Source organism: Stylophora pistillata, chromosome 1 (genome assembly GCF_964205215.1).
Source record: "Stylophora pistillata chromosome 1, jaStyPist1.2, whole genome shotgun sequence".
Taxonomy (NCBI): domain Eukaryota; kingdom Metazoa; phylum Cnidaria; class Anthozoa; order Scleractinia; family Pocilloporidae; genus Stylophora; species Stylophora pistillata.
In genome coordinates, this window is record NC_142519.1 from 27,281,797 (window position 1) to 27,304,296 (window position 22,500).

The following is a 22,500-nucleotide window of genomic DNA, read 5'->3' on the forward strand; positions in this document are numbered from 1 at the left end:
ATTTCAGATGATTTCAGATGGAATTTGACAGATTCGACGGATCGTATCCGGTGTCACCTGGTGTATCTTAAGTTTGATTGGTTTCCCATGTAATCGAGTACGGGTACTGGTAATCCTACCCGTACCTGGAACCGGCTATCTTAAGATGTCTATTACACCAGCATCCTCACGAGAGAAACAAGATGGTGGCACGGGTGCGATCAATGCTAGTGCGTGTCTTCATGAAAAACATAATTCCTAGTGCTAATGCACCGAAGGTGACTGTTCCTAGTGGTATAGTATTGCTGCATCAACCTCCGATTTCAGATGGAGTTCCCACGATTTCAAACTTTGCTCTGAAACTAGAAACTTACCTTCGAATGGCGGAGATCCCTTACGAAAATTCTTTCGTGCCCAAGAATTCTTCTAAAGGAAAAATGCAATGGATCGAATACAATGGAAAGAAGATCGCAGATTCGAACTTTTGCATTTCGTTTCTGAATGAAAAATTCAAAGTTACTTTGGATAGCAAGCTCAGCAAATCAGAGAAGGTTGCATCTCATGCTCTCAAAAGTATGGTGGATTAGAACACTTATTGGTAATTATATGTCCTATTTTAGCAAATAGATCGTTGAGATTGTCTTGCTTCCACTTGATTAAATCAGTTGCTAGTGAGCCCCTCCCGGGGGTGGGGGGGTACATGTTCACTTGATCCCTTAATCCTTTTGGATTTTATCCCTTGTTCCCCATTAATAAAAACCCTTGTTCCCAAAAATGTTTTTAGCTCATGTTCCGTTCATCCCGAAAATTTTTGCGCTGTTCCCTTGTTCCCCAAAAGTGTTTATCATTGTTCCTCATATTTGTTTGCTTCTGTTACCTTTCTGTTCATAGTAGAAAAAATCGGTTTCGAACCGCCTCTTTCTTCTCCTTGGAATTCACTCATGCTTCACTTCATCGACTGCTGTTTCTGTCATCTCAACTGACTCTGCTGCCTCTACGACAGTGACGACTTCGTTGGTGTACTGTTAGTCGCAACAATCGCCAAGGTTCCAAATATTTCACAATTTATTCAGTCACCTCGTCTACAGGAAAGTATTAGAAATCTATTAACGGATTAGAATTGTAGTTAATAAAGACCAGAATTAATATACATCAATACAGAGCAATATTTGCAGACCTATTGGTGTCTCTAAATTCTGCGACTAGTAGTATTAACTTCAACGATCTTATTAATCAATTACTTAAGGCATTGTTACGTCATGTCGCATAATAATATTATGCATGGATTTCGTGTTAGAACGAAACAGTTGGTATGGTGAAGTACTTCAAGGAGAAGGATGAGATGATCTTCTTCAAGCTCTAAGTATCTTCACGGTAGTTAGAGCAGGTTAAGGCACAAACAATGTTTCTCACATTCGACATATCTCTCTGGATCTTCCGTGAACAGCACTAGATTGTAAGGATCTTGAATAAACACTTTGGCTTTCACCCTCTTCGTGCCAACACTCACATTCTCTTGCAGACAGGCCATTATGAACAATTGACGAGTATCACCGGAATCGGCTTAGTTTGTTAAAAGTCTCTGTTGTTTCCCTTTGTGGCACTTGGACTGCTGCTGCTTCACTCAGCAGTATAAAATCTAGGGGGCTGTACAGTTAGGGAGTGAGCTGCATACAAATTTATGGGCAGAGTTCCTGGATTGTCCTTTGTTGTCATGTTTCGCACTGTCTTTTGGGGGACACTCTCACCATACATTGCTCTCCACCTCCTCATTTCACTCACCTACTTTTCAGATAGTCTATGTGCTTTTGGAGGGCATAACTTGGGTACATCATTGTAATATGTGATGGTGAAAACCTGTGGGTAATAGGTCTTGGGAGCTGTGAAGTAAGAAAATGGTGTAAAACATTGCCTCTTCAACCGTTTTTTGATTGCCCTGCTGAATCTATCATCTAATTCAAGCTGTAGGGGCATGTCGGTGGCACCACTTATCATTTCTGAAAATGTGTTGTCGACGACAAGCGTTAGAAGACTTTTGATAGTAAATTTGAAGGTAAGGCTTGGATGAAAACGGTCCAGCAGGTCCTTGATGTCATGCAGAGACTTCAGGATCCTTCTTTCATCTTCCTTGACAACAGATGAAAAAGTTCCTTGATGGCCTTGTGTCACAGCTGTTGTATCAATAAGGCTCGAGACTTCATCAACACACTTTTTGTCAAAGGAGTAAACTTCCTCTAGTCTCTCGATAGTCTGGGGGATCTCTACTATGACCGAGGTGCTAGTCTTTGTGTGAAGTCCAAACTTCTCTCCAGACACATGCAGATGCTTCAAATAGTCTTCCAAACTAGTGACAGTGCTGCTTCAATGCACTGAATCTTTTTATCCAGACAAGAATCACATGGTCACAAGGCAGGCTCAATAACAATGTGGCCTTTTCCACTGCAAGCATCACAGACAGTTCCTAATACAATGCAGTTTGTATAATAACTGGAACAGTTTCTTGGAACGCAAATGATATTAGTTCTGATGTGTTCCAAATGGTCAAGGCAGACATTGATTTCTTGTTTTTCATTCTTTATCATATCCAAAGTATCTAACGCTGTTAGTCCTTTGGTTAAATGATTTACACCGACAGGCAGGGAAAACTTTACATTGAGGGTTGTTAAGCACATGACTTCTGCTTCTTGTACAAGAGAATTTTTATGGTATCTTTATCTGGTTCACCTTGCTTTATATAGTTGTAATCCAAGTTAAGAGTACTTCCAATTAGTTTTCCCTGCCTAGTGTCATAGATCAAACCAGGTTTCAGTTGCATACCATCTTTTGCGAGTGCAACAGGGATTATCTTAACTGTACTATCTTCATAGAGTGTTAGTATATCACCATCAGGTCCACTTGACAAATGCAAGAAAGACTGTTGAAGTGGAGCATATATTCCATTCTCTGTCGAATATCCGCTATACATTTTATCACGTGTTGTTTTCCCAGGTAGAGGCCAGCTCCATTTTGTCCAGTCAAAACCAGAAACTGCAGTAGACCGACCTTCTCCATCACTTGGCCGGTCCCCTCAATAAGTTAACAACCTTTCTTCTGCCTTGATACTCGAGACTTTCAAGAAACTGGAGGACTTCATTGTCGCACTGAAATTGACGACTGGTTTTCTTCCCTTTTAACAAGATAATCAAAATAACTGACGGCGTTTTTCAGTAGAATATAAAACATACTTTCCTTAGGAAGTATACTAGAATTAAGGAACGACTATAGTTTCTGAGCAACTGGGTCAACATATGCAACGTATACTCGCTTGAATCCACTTTTAATTTCATTTGCCAAATAATGTTTGTTAGTTCTAAACTCATCTTCGTCATCATTCTCACTATCAGTCTCATGAAATGACGATGATTAACTATCATCATCAACAGTCTTAGGTGTAATATCAACATCAATTTCAGACATTTCTTGGTCCCTGTTAGAAAGATCACAAAGGTTATCATAATATTCTCTGTAATTTAAAAGAAAAAATATGACCTTTACTGTAAACATTTTTTAATAATTCAAACAACTTCTTAACATATTATATTCAACAACTAATATAACTTTACGTATGATGCACGATCTTCGCAGTAGAGAGCGCTATTTATGCAATAGCGAAAATCAGACCTAAAAGAAATCAGGCCTGTACGGGATTCGAACCACTGACCTTCTATTTTTAACTTTCATATATTCATTGTATCTAATATAAATTTGAGCTGTAATAGTCTAGCTCTATTTCTTACATATTATCGAGATTTGTAGCTGATGCTGAGTTATCCGAGTCGAAGCCTTCGTTGTTGTCTAATGAATCACATTCAGAATAAGGAGACTGTTCCCGTTTATCTTTGGCCTGTTTTTTGAAGCTGGCAACAATGGAAATCTGTATGACATCACTCTTTGATTGTTTCCTTCTTTTTTTATCATTTTCGGAACAGTCTTTCCAGTGCCCTATGAATTAATGGAGAAAGCAATTTAAAGGTGTCACCAGAGAGGGCTGTAAAATGCACAGGAAACTATAAAAAAATCTAAGGGATGGATCAGCTATGTTGAAGGCATGAAAGAGAGTGAGAATCAGAACAATGCTTGTTACTAAGAAATGAGAAAATAATCAAATTAATGACGAGTTGATCTAACACCAAATTCTCTATGATATATAAGAGAGTGTTTTTATTTTACTAGGGAGAATAACTATTGAGATCTTGGGAGTGACAGGGTTTAAAAGAGATATTTTTCCTGCTTCAACTGACTTACTTTCTGCAAAGAAGTTGACGGCACGTGGTTTGTTCAACACGATTTTTTTTCTTGCAAATACACTGAATCCATCGTTCATGTAATGCGAGGACCCCAAATTTATCATGCATTACTACAAGAAAAGCAAAGATAAATATTATAACAAAATACAGTTCAAGCCATGCACCAATTATATTATGCATCATCTCTCAAGATGATGGAAATAGCTTGTGTTCACACAATCCCATGACTAGTTTTTATCAAATCAATTGACTAAGTTATGTCAGTTAATTTTTGGTTATGAAAATTGCTTGCAATTAACTCATTTAACTTTTTTTTAAATATTGACACCATTGAGTGGGAGAGGCTGTTTATGTTAAGACATGCATGGATTGGTCATGCATGGAAACATGGAACACTGATGAGAAAGTTGCTTAACAACAAGTTCTCTTTTGAAGTCCAAGTATCTTTGGAAAGCAATTATCCCATTGTTCTTGACTGTCGATAGAAAATATTCTGCCTTTAAGCCACTCGGGCAATATCGGTGTAAAGTATTTCGCTGAAGCCTGAAGCTTGAACTTTTTAATATTGTTCAACGTGGTGCATTTGTTCTTGATTCCGTAACCTTTTTCCAGGCGCTTCAAAACGGTTGAAAGAATCTTATCTTCAGTTAAATTTAGCCCAAGTTCAAAGCTCCATCTCTTCGTGGGCTTTTGCTACCTATTGAGGTAAATTGCTCCAGTAACTGGAACAGTTCTGATAGTTTCTCGAGCTGTGTCAGTTTCCGCCATCTTCAATTATGCCATAAGGTTGAAACAAACATTCACAAGATTCCTTGCACAGCTCGTAGCAATAATCATCTCGAAAATAATCTCGCCTGACACTCAAGAACGTAAGAGATTTTATATTTTAGGGGCTCGGAAAGTTAAAAAGAATATATTATTGAAAGTAGATCGGTGTTCTCTTGTTCCCAACAATCTACTAAAGAGTTCCCTTGTTCCCTGAAAATAATTTGAAAATTCCTGTTCCCTAAAAATAAATGTTCCAGTTCCCTTATGCCCTAAAAATAAATGTTCCAGTTCCCTTGTTCCCTAAAACCCCTGGGATGGGCTCGCTAGTGTCTGCCCTCATAGCTGCATTATTTAATTAATGTGGGCGTATCAAACTTTCGGTTAGGGTTTTGGCTGGACAATAAGTCAAGCTTTCGCTCCTTATATGTCCTTATCTATTGTTTGAAGGAAAAGGGTTTTTTTGTTCGCAAGACAAAGGTTAGTAATCACCGGCGCGTAGCCAGCTCACCGAGCGCGAAATTTAAATTTCTTCGGATGCGATTAGTGTTACAAACACAGCCTTTGTGGGGAGGTTGTGGTAATGATTGTTGCAGCCTAGACACATCTAAAAGGGGTGGGGTGGGGAAGTTTGTGACAAGAAGAGCGAGGTTTGAACCATTACAACTGCAGCTTCTTCCTGAATTCAAACTCTCCTAGGCTAAATACAACTTATACAACTCATTTGATCTTTTTCAGGCCCACTCTCGTGCCCAAAGCCCATTTCGCTTCTCTTAGCCTGAGCCGGCTAAGAGAAGCGGAAACGGCTATTGGGACGAGAATGTTTCTGGCCACGATACTACTCTTCCCAGTGGACCGCTGAACCCAACGAATTTTTTTACCGCTTTAAAAGTAATGTTGTGAAATCAAACACGTAGTACATTGAAATACACTTGACTTTAACGTATTACGTGATGTTCATTTAAAAACGTTACTCTAGAGCTCAAGGCGGCAAAAAAATTCGTGGGTGTAGCAGTCTACTAAGAAGAGTAGTGGCGCTTTAGCAATCAAACTTTGAAGTTATTTGTATTTGAATAAAAAACCGCTAGTTCACAGTCGAATCAGAAGTGTCTGTTAAGTTAGCGCGTTATCATGCTAAGAATTCTAACAGTGAAAGAAAGTTTAAATCCTCCGCTTTTCCCTTTCGCTCATTTTCCTTAACTCCATTTTATAACGCGCAATATGAGTATAAAATTTGGCGCCAACTTAAGATACACGGAGGGCGGACAGTAAAAACTGATCCTAAAAATTACCTCTATTAATTAACTGCGTGCGTGCCGGCAGTTTAGATTCCTCAGCGCTATGAATATAAAAGAAAACAAGTCCGCAAACCGAAGGGAACAAAGAAAGTGTGACTTCACACCTTTTTACGTGTAAGTGACCTCACTTTTCCTTCCTCTTGCGCTCAAAACTTAGCACTCTAACAGTGAAACAAGGCTCTATCCCTCCGCTTTTTCCCCTTCCCTCATTTTCGTTAACGCCATTTAAAACCTGCCATGCGACTACAAAAGTTAAAAAGAGAGCGTTTTTCTCTGCCTATTATTGTAGTGACCTGTTGTAGTCACACTCAGGCAACGTTTATAAATAGAGGGAGGCGGCAAGCGGGCAGACTAATTAGGGGTATTCTTCTAAAGTTCAACAATAGCATAAAAAGGCTCGCAAACCCTATCCGGAGTCAGAAATCGCTTTCTACAGTTTGCGAATGAGCGTAACGCTAACACTATGAGTAAGTTTTACGAAGTCTCCAAAGTACTTGACAAGCGCACAACTGCCGATAATCGTGTTCACACTTTCTTTGTTCCTGAGGCTTGACAACAACAGCGTTGTTTCTTTTTCAATCCTTGCGTCCGTGGTTGAAAAAAGACACGCACGCAGTTTTCTTTCCTTTCTTTTCATGAAGAGGAAATTTCCAGGATCAGTTTTTTATGCCTGCCCTCTTTCAAAGCCTAAGATGCAATAGTTAATAACACTCTCATTTTAAAGACGCCCTTTAGCATTGCAAAGTGTAAGGCTAAAAGCTAATTCTTTGTGATTTAGTGGTTTTCCTAATCAGTAGGTAGAAGTATTTTTTTGAACTTGATGAGCACATTGTTTTTTCACGTTGTTGTCTGTCGTTTTGTGCGCGTTTATTTTACATTCCTTGCGTCAGTGGTTGAAAAAAGAACGGACGCAGTTTTCTTTCCTTATATATATTTCTCGTTTCGTCTTTTGACAGTGCCTTTCTGATTCCTTTTACCTTATTAGATAGCTTTAAAAAAAAAATCAAAGCTTGCAAAATTTTTTCAAAACATTCCCGTTAGAAGTAAGAAGTTCTTGAAATTACGGCTGTTTCCATCATGAGATTTACTGATCAAATTTGCCAGTCAAAACTTAAATGAAATGTCAAATATAAGATGTCAGTCTTGTTCAGTTGGTCACGACTTTACTGTGTTTGGTGGCTCCTAAAAGAACCGTTGTTTGATTGGTTGCTCATAGTGCAGTTACAGAAGTGTCGATTTCACTTTCTCCTCCAATAGCGCTTTATACTAATGACGTCATGAGACTTTAGACCCCCCGCGTGACTCAGACAAACAAACTCCACTTCTTTGAGAGCTACAAGGGAAATGGCGAGTAGTTCGCTTATTCCCTTACAGTTCTGACCGACGAGGAAGGCTTTCCTGGCTCCAAATTTGAAAGAGAACCGGAAGAATACACTGTAGACAAGCTAAAACGGTGGTTAAAATGTAGGGGCTTAAAATTAAGCGGTAAACGAGAAGATCTTGTACAGACTGTGTGAGATGCGGGAATTATCACACCCTTGATCCGGCAATCGATCATGGAAAATGGTTTGCTGCCAAAGTTCTTCAAGAAAATTCTGATGTATACAATGTAAAAAGGGGGTTGACAGGCCTACACGACTCCCCAGCGAGTGTTTAGAATAGCCTGTTCAAAGTTTGGCCCTCACGAGTATGTCTTTGAGCGATCGCCCTCTTTTGTAAGATACGAGCTGCGGATTTTTGTATATTGCGCTAAATACTGGTTGTGTTTCTATTAAATGCCAGTTCATGTAGTTTATGTAATTAATGTTCGTGCAGTTGTCATTGAATAATTTCTGTTTCTTTGACGCTGAATTTTCTCTTTCTTTCGGTGCTTTCCTCTTAGGAGCATGTGCTCAACTTACTTGCGCTGGTCTAAGATTTGCCTTCAGTGGATCGGGAAATTCGGCTGTTGGACCTTTTTCGCCGGGCCAGTGAAGAGCACAAATATAACTTAAGTGTTTCTTGTTATATTTTTCTCCGTAAAAAACTCACGCGGACAAGCCACTAGCCAACGCTTGCACTTTGCCATGTCTCACGAAGGTTTTGGTAGGAATGAATACTTTCTTCCCCGATTCCTTTCTCTATTGGAGTGATTTTGGCCATTTATCTGCATATCTTGAGTCTGTCTTACACACACCCCAACAACAGTATTTGGTACCAACCATACCGCTTCCTTTTAGAACGCCAAGTAATTTTTTGACGAAATTTTCCGTCGTTTTGTTTTAATTTTACAGCTCTCGCTCATACATTTCATTAAGCTGGTCGCAATGTTTGTCTGAGTCTGTGCGGGGGGTCTCATAGGTTATCACGTAATAGTAATAATGATAAAGACTTTATTTTACGAGGGTAACACATAATAGCATAGCTAATAAACTTGTGGCCCTCACTCAGAAATAATTACAATATAAAAACTAGTATAATACAATATGAAAATAGAAACTAATATAATATAATATAATTACAAGATAAGTAAAGAAACCAATAAAATGTATGAATAAATACAATATAACTAGTAAGAATGAAAAAAAGGAAACTATACACAAAAATGACTTAAAAATTGTTGCTGCGAAAAAATATTAGTCCACATATTGTGCTTGAAGCACCTTATGCTGTCCGCCATCCGTATGCGTAGTGATAACTCGTTCCAAATTTTGGTTCCGGTGACGAGAAAGGTGCGCCCACCTTCCAGTTTCCCTGTTATATCTGGGGCACAGTACATTAAAGTTTGAATAGCGCGTAGTTCTTGAATGTCTTGAGTTGTTGATCGAAATATGCTCGTTTAAATAGCTAGGTAGTGCATCATGGATTCGTTTAAACATTATCGACGCTTTGTCAATCTTACACTTCTCGAAAAAAGGAATCCATTTCAGTCTATTAAAGAGTTCTACGGATGGAGCCATCCGCTTTGCGTAAAGCAAAATCTATTTTTAGTAATAGTATAAAGCGCTATTCATCAAGTCCTCTCAGCATGTTCTCGACACTTTCAACCACAGAACGATAATTCTCCATTACAGAAGACAAATCTTGTTGTTCTGGTAAACATGCAACTGTCTCTTGCAGTTTGATTTTCTTTCCTTTTAGTTCCTCCAGTAAATCGAGGCGTTCATCGCAGATGTAATCTAGGATTTCACGCTTTCGATCCATGCTGGCAGGAATTCTTGAAATGAAGGTTTTCTTCGCGTGCGCTCATAAATAACCGCTGTGAAATATCCTCATGCAATTGGTTTCTCGCACACGTTTACCACTTTGTATATAATTTATGGGTAAAAGTATTTTTTTGCACTTGATGAGCACATTGTTTTTCAATCCTTGCGTCAATGTCGCTTTTCGGACCCTGTCTGAAAAGCGACATCACTCAAACGTAAGAAGGTGTGAAGTCACACTTTCTTTGTTCCTGAGGCTTGACAACAACAGCGTTGTTTCTTTTTCAATCCTTGCGTCAGTAGTTGAAAAAAGAAACGCACGCAGTGTTCTTTCCTTCTTTTCATGAAGAGGTAATTTCCAAGATCAGTTCTTTTTTGCCTGCCCTCTTTCAAAGCCTAAGATGCAATAGTTAATAACACTCTCATTTTAAAGACGCCCCTTAGCATTGCAAAGTGTAAGGCTAAAAGCTAATTCTTTGTGATTTAGTGGTTTTCCTAATTTGTAGGTAGAAGTATTTTTTTCAACTTGATGAGCACATTGTTTTTTTTACATTGTCGTCTGTCGCTTTGCGCGCGTTTATTTTACGTTCCTTGCGTCAGTGGTTGAAAAAAGAACGCACGCAGTTTTCTTTCCTTTCTTTTCTTAAAGAGGTAATTTCCAGGACGACCAGTTTTCTTTTTGCCTGCTCTCTGTTTATTCTAAAACGGCTTCGCGTGGGCAAAACAAAAACAAGTTTAACGCGAATGGAAAAAAATGATCGCTCTCAGCTTTCCGAGAACGCTTGCTCGCAATAACATGACTGGAATAAATCACTTTTACTGATAAAATACGTTGCAAACTTTTATATTTATTTATTTACTGTGTACTGGGGTGGAGCATTACACGTTAGGACTCTATCGCATGCGACAAGCTTACACCATGATTACAACTCGAATCGCGTAGTGTGAATCAACCTTCGTGAATCATGTCGCGTCCTTCCGACAGACGCGTCATGTCAAGGTACTGACATTCCTAACTTACCCCCTGCTAATCTGTCTGTGTTTTCCCTAGTAGGCTCCCGTGGGGAACCAAAATGTCATCATTAAAAATTTGCGAACTAGAGCGAAGTTAACCCGAGTCTAGGTTCGCGTCACCGAACAGAAAAATTCCAAAAGACAGACAACAAAAGCTTCATGGTCTTAAAAAATCCTAACCAAAACAATAGGCAAAGTTCACCCAGCACTTAAACCATCTTATAAATAATTTGCCCGCTTCCTGTGAGAATCGAATTAAATACAATTTACGTCAGAGAAAATGTCGATACCTTCTATTGAACCTTTGACTCTCGGGAATGATCAGTACGTAAATTGATTTGAAAATATCCTCATTAATTTGAAAATATCCTCATTAATAAATGTAGAAATGCACCTTTAAGCTTAGAGGTAATGGGAATTTAAATAATGAGAGAGTAATACTGCTTTAATAAAACTCCAATTTCGTTGGAATAGTTAGCCACAAAATTCACTGTAATAAGTTGAGAGTTTTAGCACTCTCCAAACTTGGGAATCAAAGGATAAATTTGATTTTTTCCTATAATGACTAATGTCTGTTGACAAAGTTGCTGATCTGCTTTATTGGGTGATCACTTAACTGGACTGATCAAGTGGTTTGCAGATGCTCAGTGTTGAAAAAAAAAAAAAAGAAAAAAAAAAGGAAATGAACATTTCAAGAGTGGCTGTTAAGTTGCAACAAATCCAACTCAATTAAAAATGAAAACTGTGTGTGTTCTATCCTTCCTGTTAAGACAATGGTGTACTATCGCTGGATTGATACCGTAGATTTGACGTCAAGACTTTACTTTCCAAAAGCCTCACAAAGGAAATGGGACTTCTTCTTTTCAATGTTCCAGCGCACCACTAAAGAGTACCTAAATGGGCATGGTATGGGCCGTCATAATAAAGAGGAAGTTTATTCCATTGCAAAGAAAGACTTGCAGACCTTGTCTGATTATCTGGATGTCAAACCATTTGTCAAGGGCCAGGAGCCTACAACTGTGGATGCGACTGTGTTTGGTGTTTTGGCAGAATTTGTCTGGCAGGACAAGGGCTCCCCACAAAATGCAGCAATTCACAAGGATTTTAAGAATCTGTTAGGTTATTGTGAGAGAATGAAAGAGAAATATTGGCTAGACTGGGATGACACAATTGCACATAGAAAAAAATTTCACTCTGAAGCTTGAGTACCACAGACAAAGAATATTTTCCTAATCATGCATGCACATTGAGGTACACTGTACCTGTTACATCTGATGACCCTGAACATGTAAAAATTATGTTCTTCATACTTTTATCCTAATGAATGATTCAGCAGTATAGCACTGTAAGTAGATATTAGATGCTGGACCCTCCTTGGGTTTCGAGGTTTAACCCAGGGGTAGGGAAAGGTAATTCATCTAGTAGAGGACAACCTTGTCCTATTGTAAATTTACCTGCCTTTGGCAAATTGTTATATACAATACAATACAATATCAGTATTGAGAAAGTAAGGAGAAAGTTTATGATAAGAAAAAGGTCAGCTAGTGGATACTGTTTGATTTAATACCAAATTCTGAGAGGTGAAATTATAAGAAAAGTATTGCAGACAATGTGGAGAAATTATATCGATCAGATCTTGGGAGTAATGGGGTTCAAAGCTTATTTCTTAGTTGAAGAAGGGGTTTGATCGGTGACTAGGAGATAGTTTAAATCGAGCATTTGTCACATTGAAACCAGAAGGGAAGTTTCTTTTCTCAACCTCTCAAATTGCCTACATATAAAAGAGCCCAATGAAACAATGTTTATAGGTTGAAGCGAAATCTCACTTTGAAAAAATAAGACATTATCTTTGGATTTCTTGTACTAATGTTTTCAGTTCTTCTTTTTTAACAGTACCCTTACCAGTTTCCCACTGACAATAGAGAAGAACACAACACCCAAAACTGCTTATTTATGTTCAGTACCTGTACTCATGCATCTTCTTTTGTAAAATTTGTCTTTTGGTTTTGATATTCTATGAGCTGTTCATGTCTTTTAAAACGTGTTGGAGATAACCTCGACTGTAGGTGGATTAGCTATGTTTGTTTCGTAAATAAGATTCTTCTCACCATCGGTTAGAAAAACACGACTCTCTTCGGTAATACAACATGCTGTCAACCTTCCAAACAGCTCTCCGTCAATCTTTTTTCTTTCTTTTCCTTCTTCTCCATAACGTACATTTGAAACAACGGTAACCACAACGGGGCCAGCATCCCTAACAGCCTCTTGTAATAGATAAAAACGTGAAATAAAAATTCCTTCGATGTCGCGATTTTTTTCTGCAATGTCCCGGAATTATCGCGTGTTTCCCGGTAAAATTTCCAAGTGTCCCGATTCCCGGAGAAATTTCCAGATTCCCGGAAGAGTTTTGGCCTTGTCCCAAAAGAGCGTTTGTTAGAGTTGTCACCCCCAGTACTACCAGTTATCGACAGCTTTCAATGGTAGCAGTTTCGTTAAATAGGAAAATGGTGAACGTCTCCGTCTGCATCCCGATTTCAACCCTTACCCTTTCGGGCATTGCGTGTTTTGTTTTGGGCAAGGAAGTCACCGCCCCGCCCCCCCGCCAAGTCCAAAGGTGCCCGTACGCCTATGACTCCACGTTTCACGGAAAGACTGCCGTCCTTCATCGTTACAATTGCAACTTGGACTTTAACTTCTTTTTCAACCCTTTCAGGTTCCTTTTTCAGCCTTTTCATTGCAGATGGCTTGAGATACCCCGAACGATCGTCCTTCTTTAGTATATTACAGTGGCGGATACAGGGGAGGGTCCGGGCGATCCGAAACCCCCCCCCCCATCAGACCTCACGCTTACAAATTTGTAACTGAAATTCTTGCATCGACAGGATCGTATATCACTTTTTAACTGGCTGATTTTTGTAATGAATCCAAGTAATGAATCCAAGTAATGAATCCAAGTAATGAATCCAAGCAAGCGGCCAAGGAATATAACGTGCAACCGCGACTGGTGGGAGGGGGTGTGGGGGAAAAGTAATTTGCCTTGGTCCAACAGTCCTTTCTGAACCAAAGTTTGGACCCCCCAATCAAAAATTCCTGGATCCGCCCCTGAATATTGCTATTATATTAGGCTAAACAGAGCCACGAGGTCACAACAGCATGGCCACTGCAACACAACTTTATTACTGCAATGCACTCTGGGTACATACACAATAATTATGACCTACAGGGTACTCAATATATTACACTGCTCTTCCCTTTAAGAATAAGATGTTTACCAAATAACACAATAGTAGCTATCACATTTACTACAGGTTCAGTCGGTCAACAGGCTTCTTGACTCTCTCTGATCGCCTAAGAACTATTGGCAGTGGTGAGTTTACACTCCCTTCATTAGAACACGGCTTTTAGTGGCGGCTGCGGCACAACAGATGAAGCTAAGCTATTATCTACACCTGGAGCAGAGTGTTCACGCAATTCTGGAACTGGTATGTCCAACTCCCTAGTGTCATTTGGCACCTTATCATAAGCTTTAATAAGATGATCAACGTGAACATATCTAGTTTTATGGCCAGTCTTAACTAAAGAACTGCTGGGCCTACAAACCTTGACTACCCTTCCCAGAATCCACTTCTCAGTTTTACTACGGGCTTGAGTATTTCCCACTCGAACTATGGCATTCTCTCCAAACAGCCTATCTTGATAACCCTTTAAATCCTTATATTCCTTTTGCTTGTTTTGTTTGTTCTCTACTGTTTTGTGTGAAGGCCCGTTCTGGTCAAAATAGATATTTATTTTTCACTTCTCAATGGACTTAACTGTGAGGTACCAGTAATTATTTGTTTGAATATGTGAAATTATTTTTACCTTTATTGAATTAGTTCAACTGCCATAAATCATTTTCTTTATGCTAGGGAATTATTTTTCCTGCGGAGAAATTAACTTTTTATACCATTTTTGTTTTTCTTTAGTTAGAAATGAATTTTATATCCCTTTAAATGTTTTTCCAGTCGAGAAATTAATTTTATATACCTTGTAATCGCTTTTTTAAGGTCACATTTATTTTATTCAGAAATTAAATTTTGTTGAGCGAAACCAGAATTATTTTTGTGTTTTTGTCCCATACGTCTTTGCGGCAGTATTCTCAGCCATGTGCGAACAACATGGCGGCTTGTCAACAAAGGTCACGTCGAGTGGAGTTACGAGAAAGAAGTGAACGTGGGTTCGTGATGTTTCTTCAGAATCTTAAAAGCGTTCTCAAAATTTTGGCAAATGTTGGTGAACAAGAGTTGGGGACAGACATTCTAATTGAAACAAGGTATCGATTACTGGATGCATCGGGTTCCTTGTCTTTTCTAATGAATCATTTAGTCGGCGGTGTTACAAATGTAACTGGTATCCCTTTATCTGCACTTCAAGCCCCCGTTTAGAGCATGAACCATTCATTAACACAGTTAATCGCCTTATTGTCTAGTCAGATTGAAAGCCGTGATAATGCAGATTTTTACGATGCACTCGAGATATCTTATTCTGCTCCTCTAAATCTTGCATCACCAGGACGAGGTTGTAAACGCTATGAAATAACCAAAGATCAAGTGGAGCATTTACGATCACTTTATTTTTCTTGGGGAGTAATTGCTGGCCTTCGACAATATGTTACAAACGAACGTAAATTATTTTACGCTTAAACTTCCGTAATATAAACAGATCACACGAGAAATATGTTAGGATCCGCAAGCGGATCCAAAACACAGTTTATTATAAGATAGAAATTAGAAAGTTATTATCGTTATTATTTATTTAATTTATTTATCATTTTTTTTATTTTACAATTCTTTAGATACTACTGTACGCAGAAACTAATATATGCTCGACAATATGTTATAAACCTAAATACTTGGTCACATGTAACCTGTTTTCAAGGCTTTTAAGAAGGTATTTTAAGAAGTCTCTCTGGAATCGAGTTCCCACTATTACGTACCGCAGATGTAATACCACCGGATCTTAAACTATGAAGACCATAATCATCAGGGTTGTAGCCCAACTGACTTAAGGTTTTCCTTAAGATATCTCTACAAGTAGTATAAGAAATCTTTCCGCTTCTCAGGGTATAGGTAGAACTACTACGGTGAAAAACAAGGGGTCTAAATAAAGGGAGGGGACTACTCACGTCAAAACCAGATAAATCTACTTAACGTTGTAAAACACCAACAGGGACAGTACTTAGACCTGGATGCACTAATAAAGACGAAATTCCCTTCCCTATAAACATCTGCCTTACTACGAGGCACGAAGATTCGTATATAATCACTGTGAAATTCAATATGCTTAGGAGAAATATTGCATAATTTATCCTAACGAAAAAATCCTGCAAAAGCTTAAGAGCATAACGCAGCGATACGAAGATTCTTTAAATTGGCATCTTTCTTGTTATGAATATCTAAAATACTCCTTATGATGTCTGTGGTAATAGGCTTCTTTTTTATAACTGGCTGTGACTTCTGGCGTTTAGCAGCTTCGATGATATTCCTGCAAATTTCACTATCTAAAGGATTACGATCCAAACTGGGGACAAATGAATGTAATCATTTAAGGGCCGCATGGGCTAAAATTACTGAGGAACTAGAAGCGCAAGACCACTGAACTTCAAATAGATATAGAGAAACAACACTAAGAGGAAAAGGTAACTGCATGTTGAAATGTCTACTTTTAGACCAGTCCAAAAACTTTCTGATAAGACGAATGTAAGCTTTAGTAGTTGTATCCGCCCTGGACCTCAACATAACTTCTAGAACCTCGTAAACGTTGATTGAAGAAAATTGCTGAAAGCTTTTCCAGGAATTACTTGATAGCATTATCTAGAAAGACAAGAACAAAGCATAAATACTAAAAGAACAAAGAGGAACAAAAGAAAGAACGTCCTTTAGTAACCGTTCAAAACTCAATCTTTGTTGGGGCCAGTGCCCCGTAAGACGATAGACTATCGTATGGCCCAGAGCCGCGTAAATGAACAACCATAGATTGGGCCAGCGCCACATATATCAACTATACTCCGTTTAAGACAGCGCCACATGAAATGATAGGCTATAAATAGGCCAGTGCTTCATAGATGAACGGTACACTGCCTTGGCCAGCGCCACTAATGTAAATAATATTTAGGCTATTGGACACTCCGTCCAATGAATTACTCGGTAAATTTCAATCTAAAGGCAATAATATTTCCTGTGAAAAGATCAGACCCTAAGAGCGAATTAAGGTTTCTTCCGTGGGTTAGAACCTCATTCCCAATATGAACACTGTGAGCCACAAGATAACGACTATACTTGTGTACAATTAAAGGCCAGAAATGAGCCGAAGGCCAAAGAGGTACAACGAGCGTACCAACGGCCTGCTGGGATTTGAGATAATGCAAAACGTGTGGGATGATACCAACTGGAGGGACTACTAAACAATTTTCTCCCCGAAGAAATTGAAAGAAAAAATCAACCCCCGAGGTGTTGGGGTTCCAAAACCTGGAAAAATACTTGGGGAGCTTGTGATTATAATAATTAGCAAAGCAATCTACACTATGCGGGCCCCATAGGCCATCAAGAAAAAGAAAAAATTCTTTAGTAATTTGCCAATTGTCAGTGTCAATTAAACGACATATATAATCAGCTTGCTGATTCGAAGTGCGAGGGATCCATTGCACTTCTAAATGAATTCCCGATCGAATACAAATATCAAAAATCGTTCGGGCCATTTTATGCAAATCTAATTTCATGCTGCCCACTTCAACAATCTTTGCAGCTACTTGGCTATCTGTAAACCACTTAACGTGTGATCCTTCCAACTCCGAGGCAAATGATTGTAATGAAAACTCAATAACGGACAACTCCCTCCACGTTAAACTTTGACTTCTCTCGTTCTCCGACCCCATTTTGTGGCACACAAAATAATTGTTAAAGACAATAACTGCTCCACCTCCAGTAGCAGTAGCGCTGGCATCCGAATAAACAAAATAACTTGGATCTTTACTTACAAAGCAATACCTAGTGTTGATATTAACCATATTTTCTTTCCAAAAATACAGATCTTCCTTGCAGTAATCGTCGAGAAGGGATATAGAATCCCAGTTATCCCTGCACAAGGTGGACAAGACACAATATCTGGTCGTTATCCTGCCAATGCTACCAACTACGTGGCCGGTAGAGATAATTTGACCTGTGAAGGAGGCCAACTCTCTAGCAGACACTTTGAAGTCGGCTTCGATGATATGATCAATTGTATTGATGATCTTAAGAATTCTTCTTTGTACAATTTTTAAAGTACCTAGTGCGGAATTCCAGGTTAAACCCAGCCAGTCCAATACTTGGGTGGGTTCCTGTAGTGTATAGGATGCCAACGAGCATGAAATATGCACGATGTAATGCGAGGCGTGATGGTGTGATGTAATACCCTCGAGACCTGCATATATACAGCATGTGTTTAATTATTTAGGTAGTTCTCTTAGGTACGTGAATAAAACCGATTTCATTTTAACCGCTGTGTACTACATTGGCGACGAGGATTTCGAGAATTGTGAAGATTTAGAGGACTTCAAGGATTTCGAGGTTTTGTCCAAGGTTTCAGGAGTTTCGTCCGAGAATTCGTAAGTGATTTCGCCAGGGATTTTATTCAGAGATGCCGGGACACGGTGGATCAGACGAAACGACAAGCGGTGCTGTTGGCAGTTCTGTTAATGGTTCTGGAATGGCTACAGTTGCTTTAGATGTCAGTGGATTGGAACCATTTAATCCGAAGGGAGAGGCACACAATTTAAGTCAGCGGTGGAAGAGATGGAAGCGAGCGTTCGATTTGTACGTGACGGGAAAAGGTATTTCGAACGACGCTCAAAAGCGAGCTCTTCTGTTGCACGTTGCTGGTATGGACGTTCAAGAAATTTATTTCACATTAGCCGGTGATGGCGAGGATGTGAGTTTTCAGGCAACACTTCAGGTACTTGACAATTATTTTGTTCCCAAGTCAAACGTTCCTTTTGAGAGACATTTGTTTAGACAAATTTCGCAGGAGAGTGGAGAAACTGTGGACCAGAAAGATGAATAAACTGTATGGAACCGCAAGGGTGAATGGGACTCAAGAGACAGCGAAGAGTATAAGTACTAATGGATGGCCAATCAGGAGATACATGTAAGACAGAATGTACAATAGTGGGTGCGGCAAGTGTGAAACGAAAACAACTGCAACTGATTACATGGAATAACAGCGGAAAATACATTTCGCCTTCCAAAAGCCAGATTTTCAGTCGATTATTTTCTATAGCACAGTTAAATAACGGGTTACTTTTGACCTTGTTTTAATCTTGTTAGAAGAAGGTCGGATAAACTTCAATTACGTTCTGTAACTAAATGATCAAGAATTGCTCAAATTGCTGTCAAATTATGTATTGATGTTGTTTTTCAAGATTTAGTAGTTTTTATCGGTTCAAGTGTTTTCAATTCGTGGCGCGACGCCCAGAAATTCGTCTGAAATTTTGAGCTTTAGCTTTTGTCGATTTTCTTGAAAATAAATCGATATTCAGCCAAACGAAGTATGCAGTGCTTTGTTTCACCATAAGGCCTACCTAACTTGAGGATATGAGCCGAATCGATTTTTCGGCTGTTGCCACCATATTTTGAAAATGTTCGATTTTTGACCACATTTCCTCTCAAGTTTGTGTTCGTTTGTGATTTTTAGTTTGTGTTCGTTTAATTTTAAGTTTGTGTTTGTTTAATTTTAAGATTGTATTCGCTTAATTTTAAGTTTTTGTCCGTTTGACTTTACGTTTGTGTTCATATTTTTTAATTTTGCGTACGTTCTATTTTAAGTTTGCGTGCGTTTTTATTCTTAAGTTTGTATACGTTTCATTTCAAGTTGGTGTGCGTTTCAATTTCAGTTTGTTTGTCTCATTTTAAGTTTGTGCGCGTTTCACTTTAACGTTGCGTGCCATTTTTAAAGTTCGCGTGCCTGTCATGAAGTTTATTTCTGGCTTTTTGTCAAGTTTGTCCGCAAATTATTAAGTTTGCATGTGTTTTGTGTGAATAACGTAGGTAATTTGTACATACCGGCCACGGTACTTATTAGACCAGAATGGTATACAGATTCTTGCATAAACACTTGCTTTTCTGATTTGAAGCGTTTTGGGATTGAGAAAAAGTTTTATTGAGTCGCAAATATGGAAAAAGTTTTTCTTGTCAAAAGGTCGCGCAGCTTACCAAAAGTATAGTCTCTTCGCGAAATATTGGTTGAGACACATTAAAAATAGATTTAACATACAGCAGGTCATGAACCCGATGAAAAAACGTAATTTCAATATACCTACTTTATGTGGACTTAAAAAGGATACATCTTGATTAAACGTTTTGATAGAAGTAAACGAGGCTTTTTCCATTTTTGTGCCTAGGGCATACGTGTAGTATATTGTAAGAAAAGAGAGAAAAAGGTCAATTAAATCCCACAGAAAAATGTTTTCGGCTTATTTCAGATGATTTCAGATGATTTCAGATGGTACTTGACAGATTCGACAGATCGTATCCGGTGTCACCCGGTGTATCCTAAGTTTGATTGGTTTCCCATGTAATCGAGTACGGGTACTGGTAATCCTACCCGTACCTGGAACCGGTTATCTTAAGGTGTCTATTACACCAGCATCCTCACGAGAGAAACAAGATGGTGGCACGGGTGCGATCAATACTAGTGCGTGTCTTCATGAAAAGCATAATTCCTGGTGCTAATGCACCGAAGGTGACTGTTCCTAGTGGTATAGTATTACTGCATCAATCTCCGATTTCAGATGGAGTTCCCGCGAGTTCAAACTTTGCTCTAAAACTAGAAACTTACCTTCGAATGGCGGAGATCCCTTACGAAAATTCTTTCGTGCCCAAGAATTCTTCTAAAGGAAAAATTCCATGGATCGAATACAATGGAAAAAAGATCGCAGATTCGAACTTTTGCATTTCGTTTCTGAATGAAGAATTCAAAGTTACTTTGGATAACAAGCTCAGCAAATCAGAGAAGGCTGTATCTCATGCTCTCAAAAGTATGGTGGAGGAGAACACTTATTGGTAATTATCTGCCCTATTTTAGCAAATTGATCGTTGAGATTGTCTTGCTTCCACTTGATTAAATCAGTTGCTAGTGAGCCCATCCGGAGGGGGGGTACATGTTGCCTTGATCCCTTAATCCTCTTGGATTTTATCCCTCGTTCCCTGTTAATATAACCCCTTCTTCCCAAAAATGTTTTCAGCTTGTTTCGTTCAGCCCGAAAATTTTTGCGCTGTTCCCTTGATCCCCAAAAATGTTTATCATTGTTCCCCATATTTGTTTGCTTGTTTTACCTTTCTATTCATAGTAGAAAAAATCGCTTTCGAACCGCCTCTTTCCTCTCCTTGGAATTCACTCATGCTTTACTTCATCGACTGCTGTTTCTGTCATCTCAACTGACTCTGCTGCCTCTACGACAGTGACGACTTCGTTGGTGTACTGTTAGTCGCAACAATCGCCAAGGTTCCCAATATTTCACAATTTATTCAGTCATCTTATCCACAGGAAAGTATTCGAAATCTATTAACGGATTAGAATTGTAGTTAATAAAGACCAGAAATAATATACATCAATACAGAGCAATATTTACACACCCATTGGTGTCTCTAAATTTTGCGACTAGTAGAATAAACTTCAACGATCTCATTAATCAATTACTTAAGGCATTGTTACGTCATGTCGAATAATAATATCATGCATTAATTTCATGTTAGAACGAAACAGTTGGTATGGTGAACCACATCAAGGAGAAGGATAAGATGATCTTCTTCGAGCTCTAAGGTATCTTCACGGTAGTTAGAGCAGGTTAGGGCACAAACAATGTTGCTCACATCGACATATCTCTCTGCATCTTCCGTGAACAGCACTGGATTGAAAGGATATTGAATAAACACCTTGGCTTTCACGCTCTTCATGCCAATACTCATATTCTCTTGCAGACAGGCCATTATGAACAATTGACGAGTATCTCCGGAATCAGCTTAGTTTGTTAAAAGTCTCTGTTGTTTTCCTATGTGGCACTTGGACTGCTGCTGCTTCACTCAGCAGTTTAAAATCTAGGGCCTGTACAGTCAGAGAGTGAGCTGCATACAAATTTATGGGCAGAGTTCCTGGATTGTCCTTTGTTGTCACGTTTCGCGCTGTTTTTTGGGGGACACTCTCACCATACATTGCTCTCCACCTCCTCATTTCACTCACCTACTTTTAAGATAGTCTGTGTGCTTTTGGAGGGCATAACTTGAGTACATCATTGTAATATGTGGTGATGAAAACCTGTGGGTAATAGGTCTTGGGAGCTGTGAAGTAAGAAAATGGTGTAAAACATTGCCTCTTCAACCGTTTTCTGATTGCCCCGCTGAATCTCTAATCGAATTCAAGCTGTAGGGGCATGTCATTGTCACCACTTCTCATTTCTGAAAATGTGTTGTCGACAACAAGCGTTAGAAGACTTTTGATAGTAAATTTGGTGTTAAGGCTTGATGAAAACGGTCCAGCAGGTCCTTGATGTCATGCAGAGACTTCAGGATCCTTCTTTCATCTTCCATGACAACAGATGAAACAGTTCCTTGAGGACGTTGTGTCACAGCTGTGGTACCAATAAGGCTCATGACTTCATCAACACACTTTTCGTCAAAGGAGTAAACTTCTTCTAGTCTCTTGATTATCTGGGGTATCTCTGCTATGACCGAGGTGCTAGTCTTTCTGTGAAGTCCAAACGTCTCTCCAAACACATGCAGATGCTTCAAATAGTCTTCCAAACTAGTGACACTGCTTGTCTTGCGGAGGGTACCTGTTGAGGTGTCGACGGTAAACAGAGTGCCATAATCAAAGCAGATGCCTGTTGGCTGGGAAAACTGGGCTTTACTTCCATCTCTTGTGCCTTTTCCATTGCTAACTACAACAGAGCATTGCTTTGCTGTA

General features: G+C 39.1%; 2 protein-coding genes and 1 pseudogene across 3 annotated transcripts in view; 2 read left to right on the forward strand and 1 right to left on the reverse strand.

The window, feature by feature from the left end:
- Positions 1 to 12,897, forward strand: part of LOC111324861 (failed axon connections homolog) — a 14,481-nt pseudogene extending 1,584 nt beyond the window's left edge. Inside the window, exons 3-4 of the transcript XR_015996037.1 lie at positions 8 to 587; positions 11,295 to 12,897. The product of XR_015996037.1 is annotated as a failed axon connections homolog (transcript). The remainder of the gene's footprint in view (positions 1 to 7; positions 588 to 11,294) is intronic.
- A 2,192-nt stretch (positions 12,898 to 15,089) lies between these two features.
- On the reverse strand, positions 15,090 to 17,989 carry LOC148741909 (uncharacterized; the record flags this gene model as incomplete). The annotated part of the gene is made up of 1 exon (XM_088741948.1): positions 15,090 to 17,989. A coding segment is annotated over one exon (1,287 nt), but the record flags the coding sequence as incomplete, so codon positions are not given.
- A 2,191-nt stretch (positions 17,990 to 20,180) lies between these two features.
- The window catches only part of LOC111324890 (failed axon connections homolog), an 8,589-nt gene continuing 6,269 nt past the window's right edge, over positions 20,181 to 22,500 (forward strand). The window contains exon 1 of the mRNA XM_022928554.2: positions 20,181 to 20,600. Coding sequence (XP_022784289.2) covers positions 20,206 to 20,600 — 395 coding nt within the window. The 5' untranslated portion in view covers positions 20,181 to 20,205. The remainder of the gene's footprint in view (positions 20,601 to 22,500) is intronic.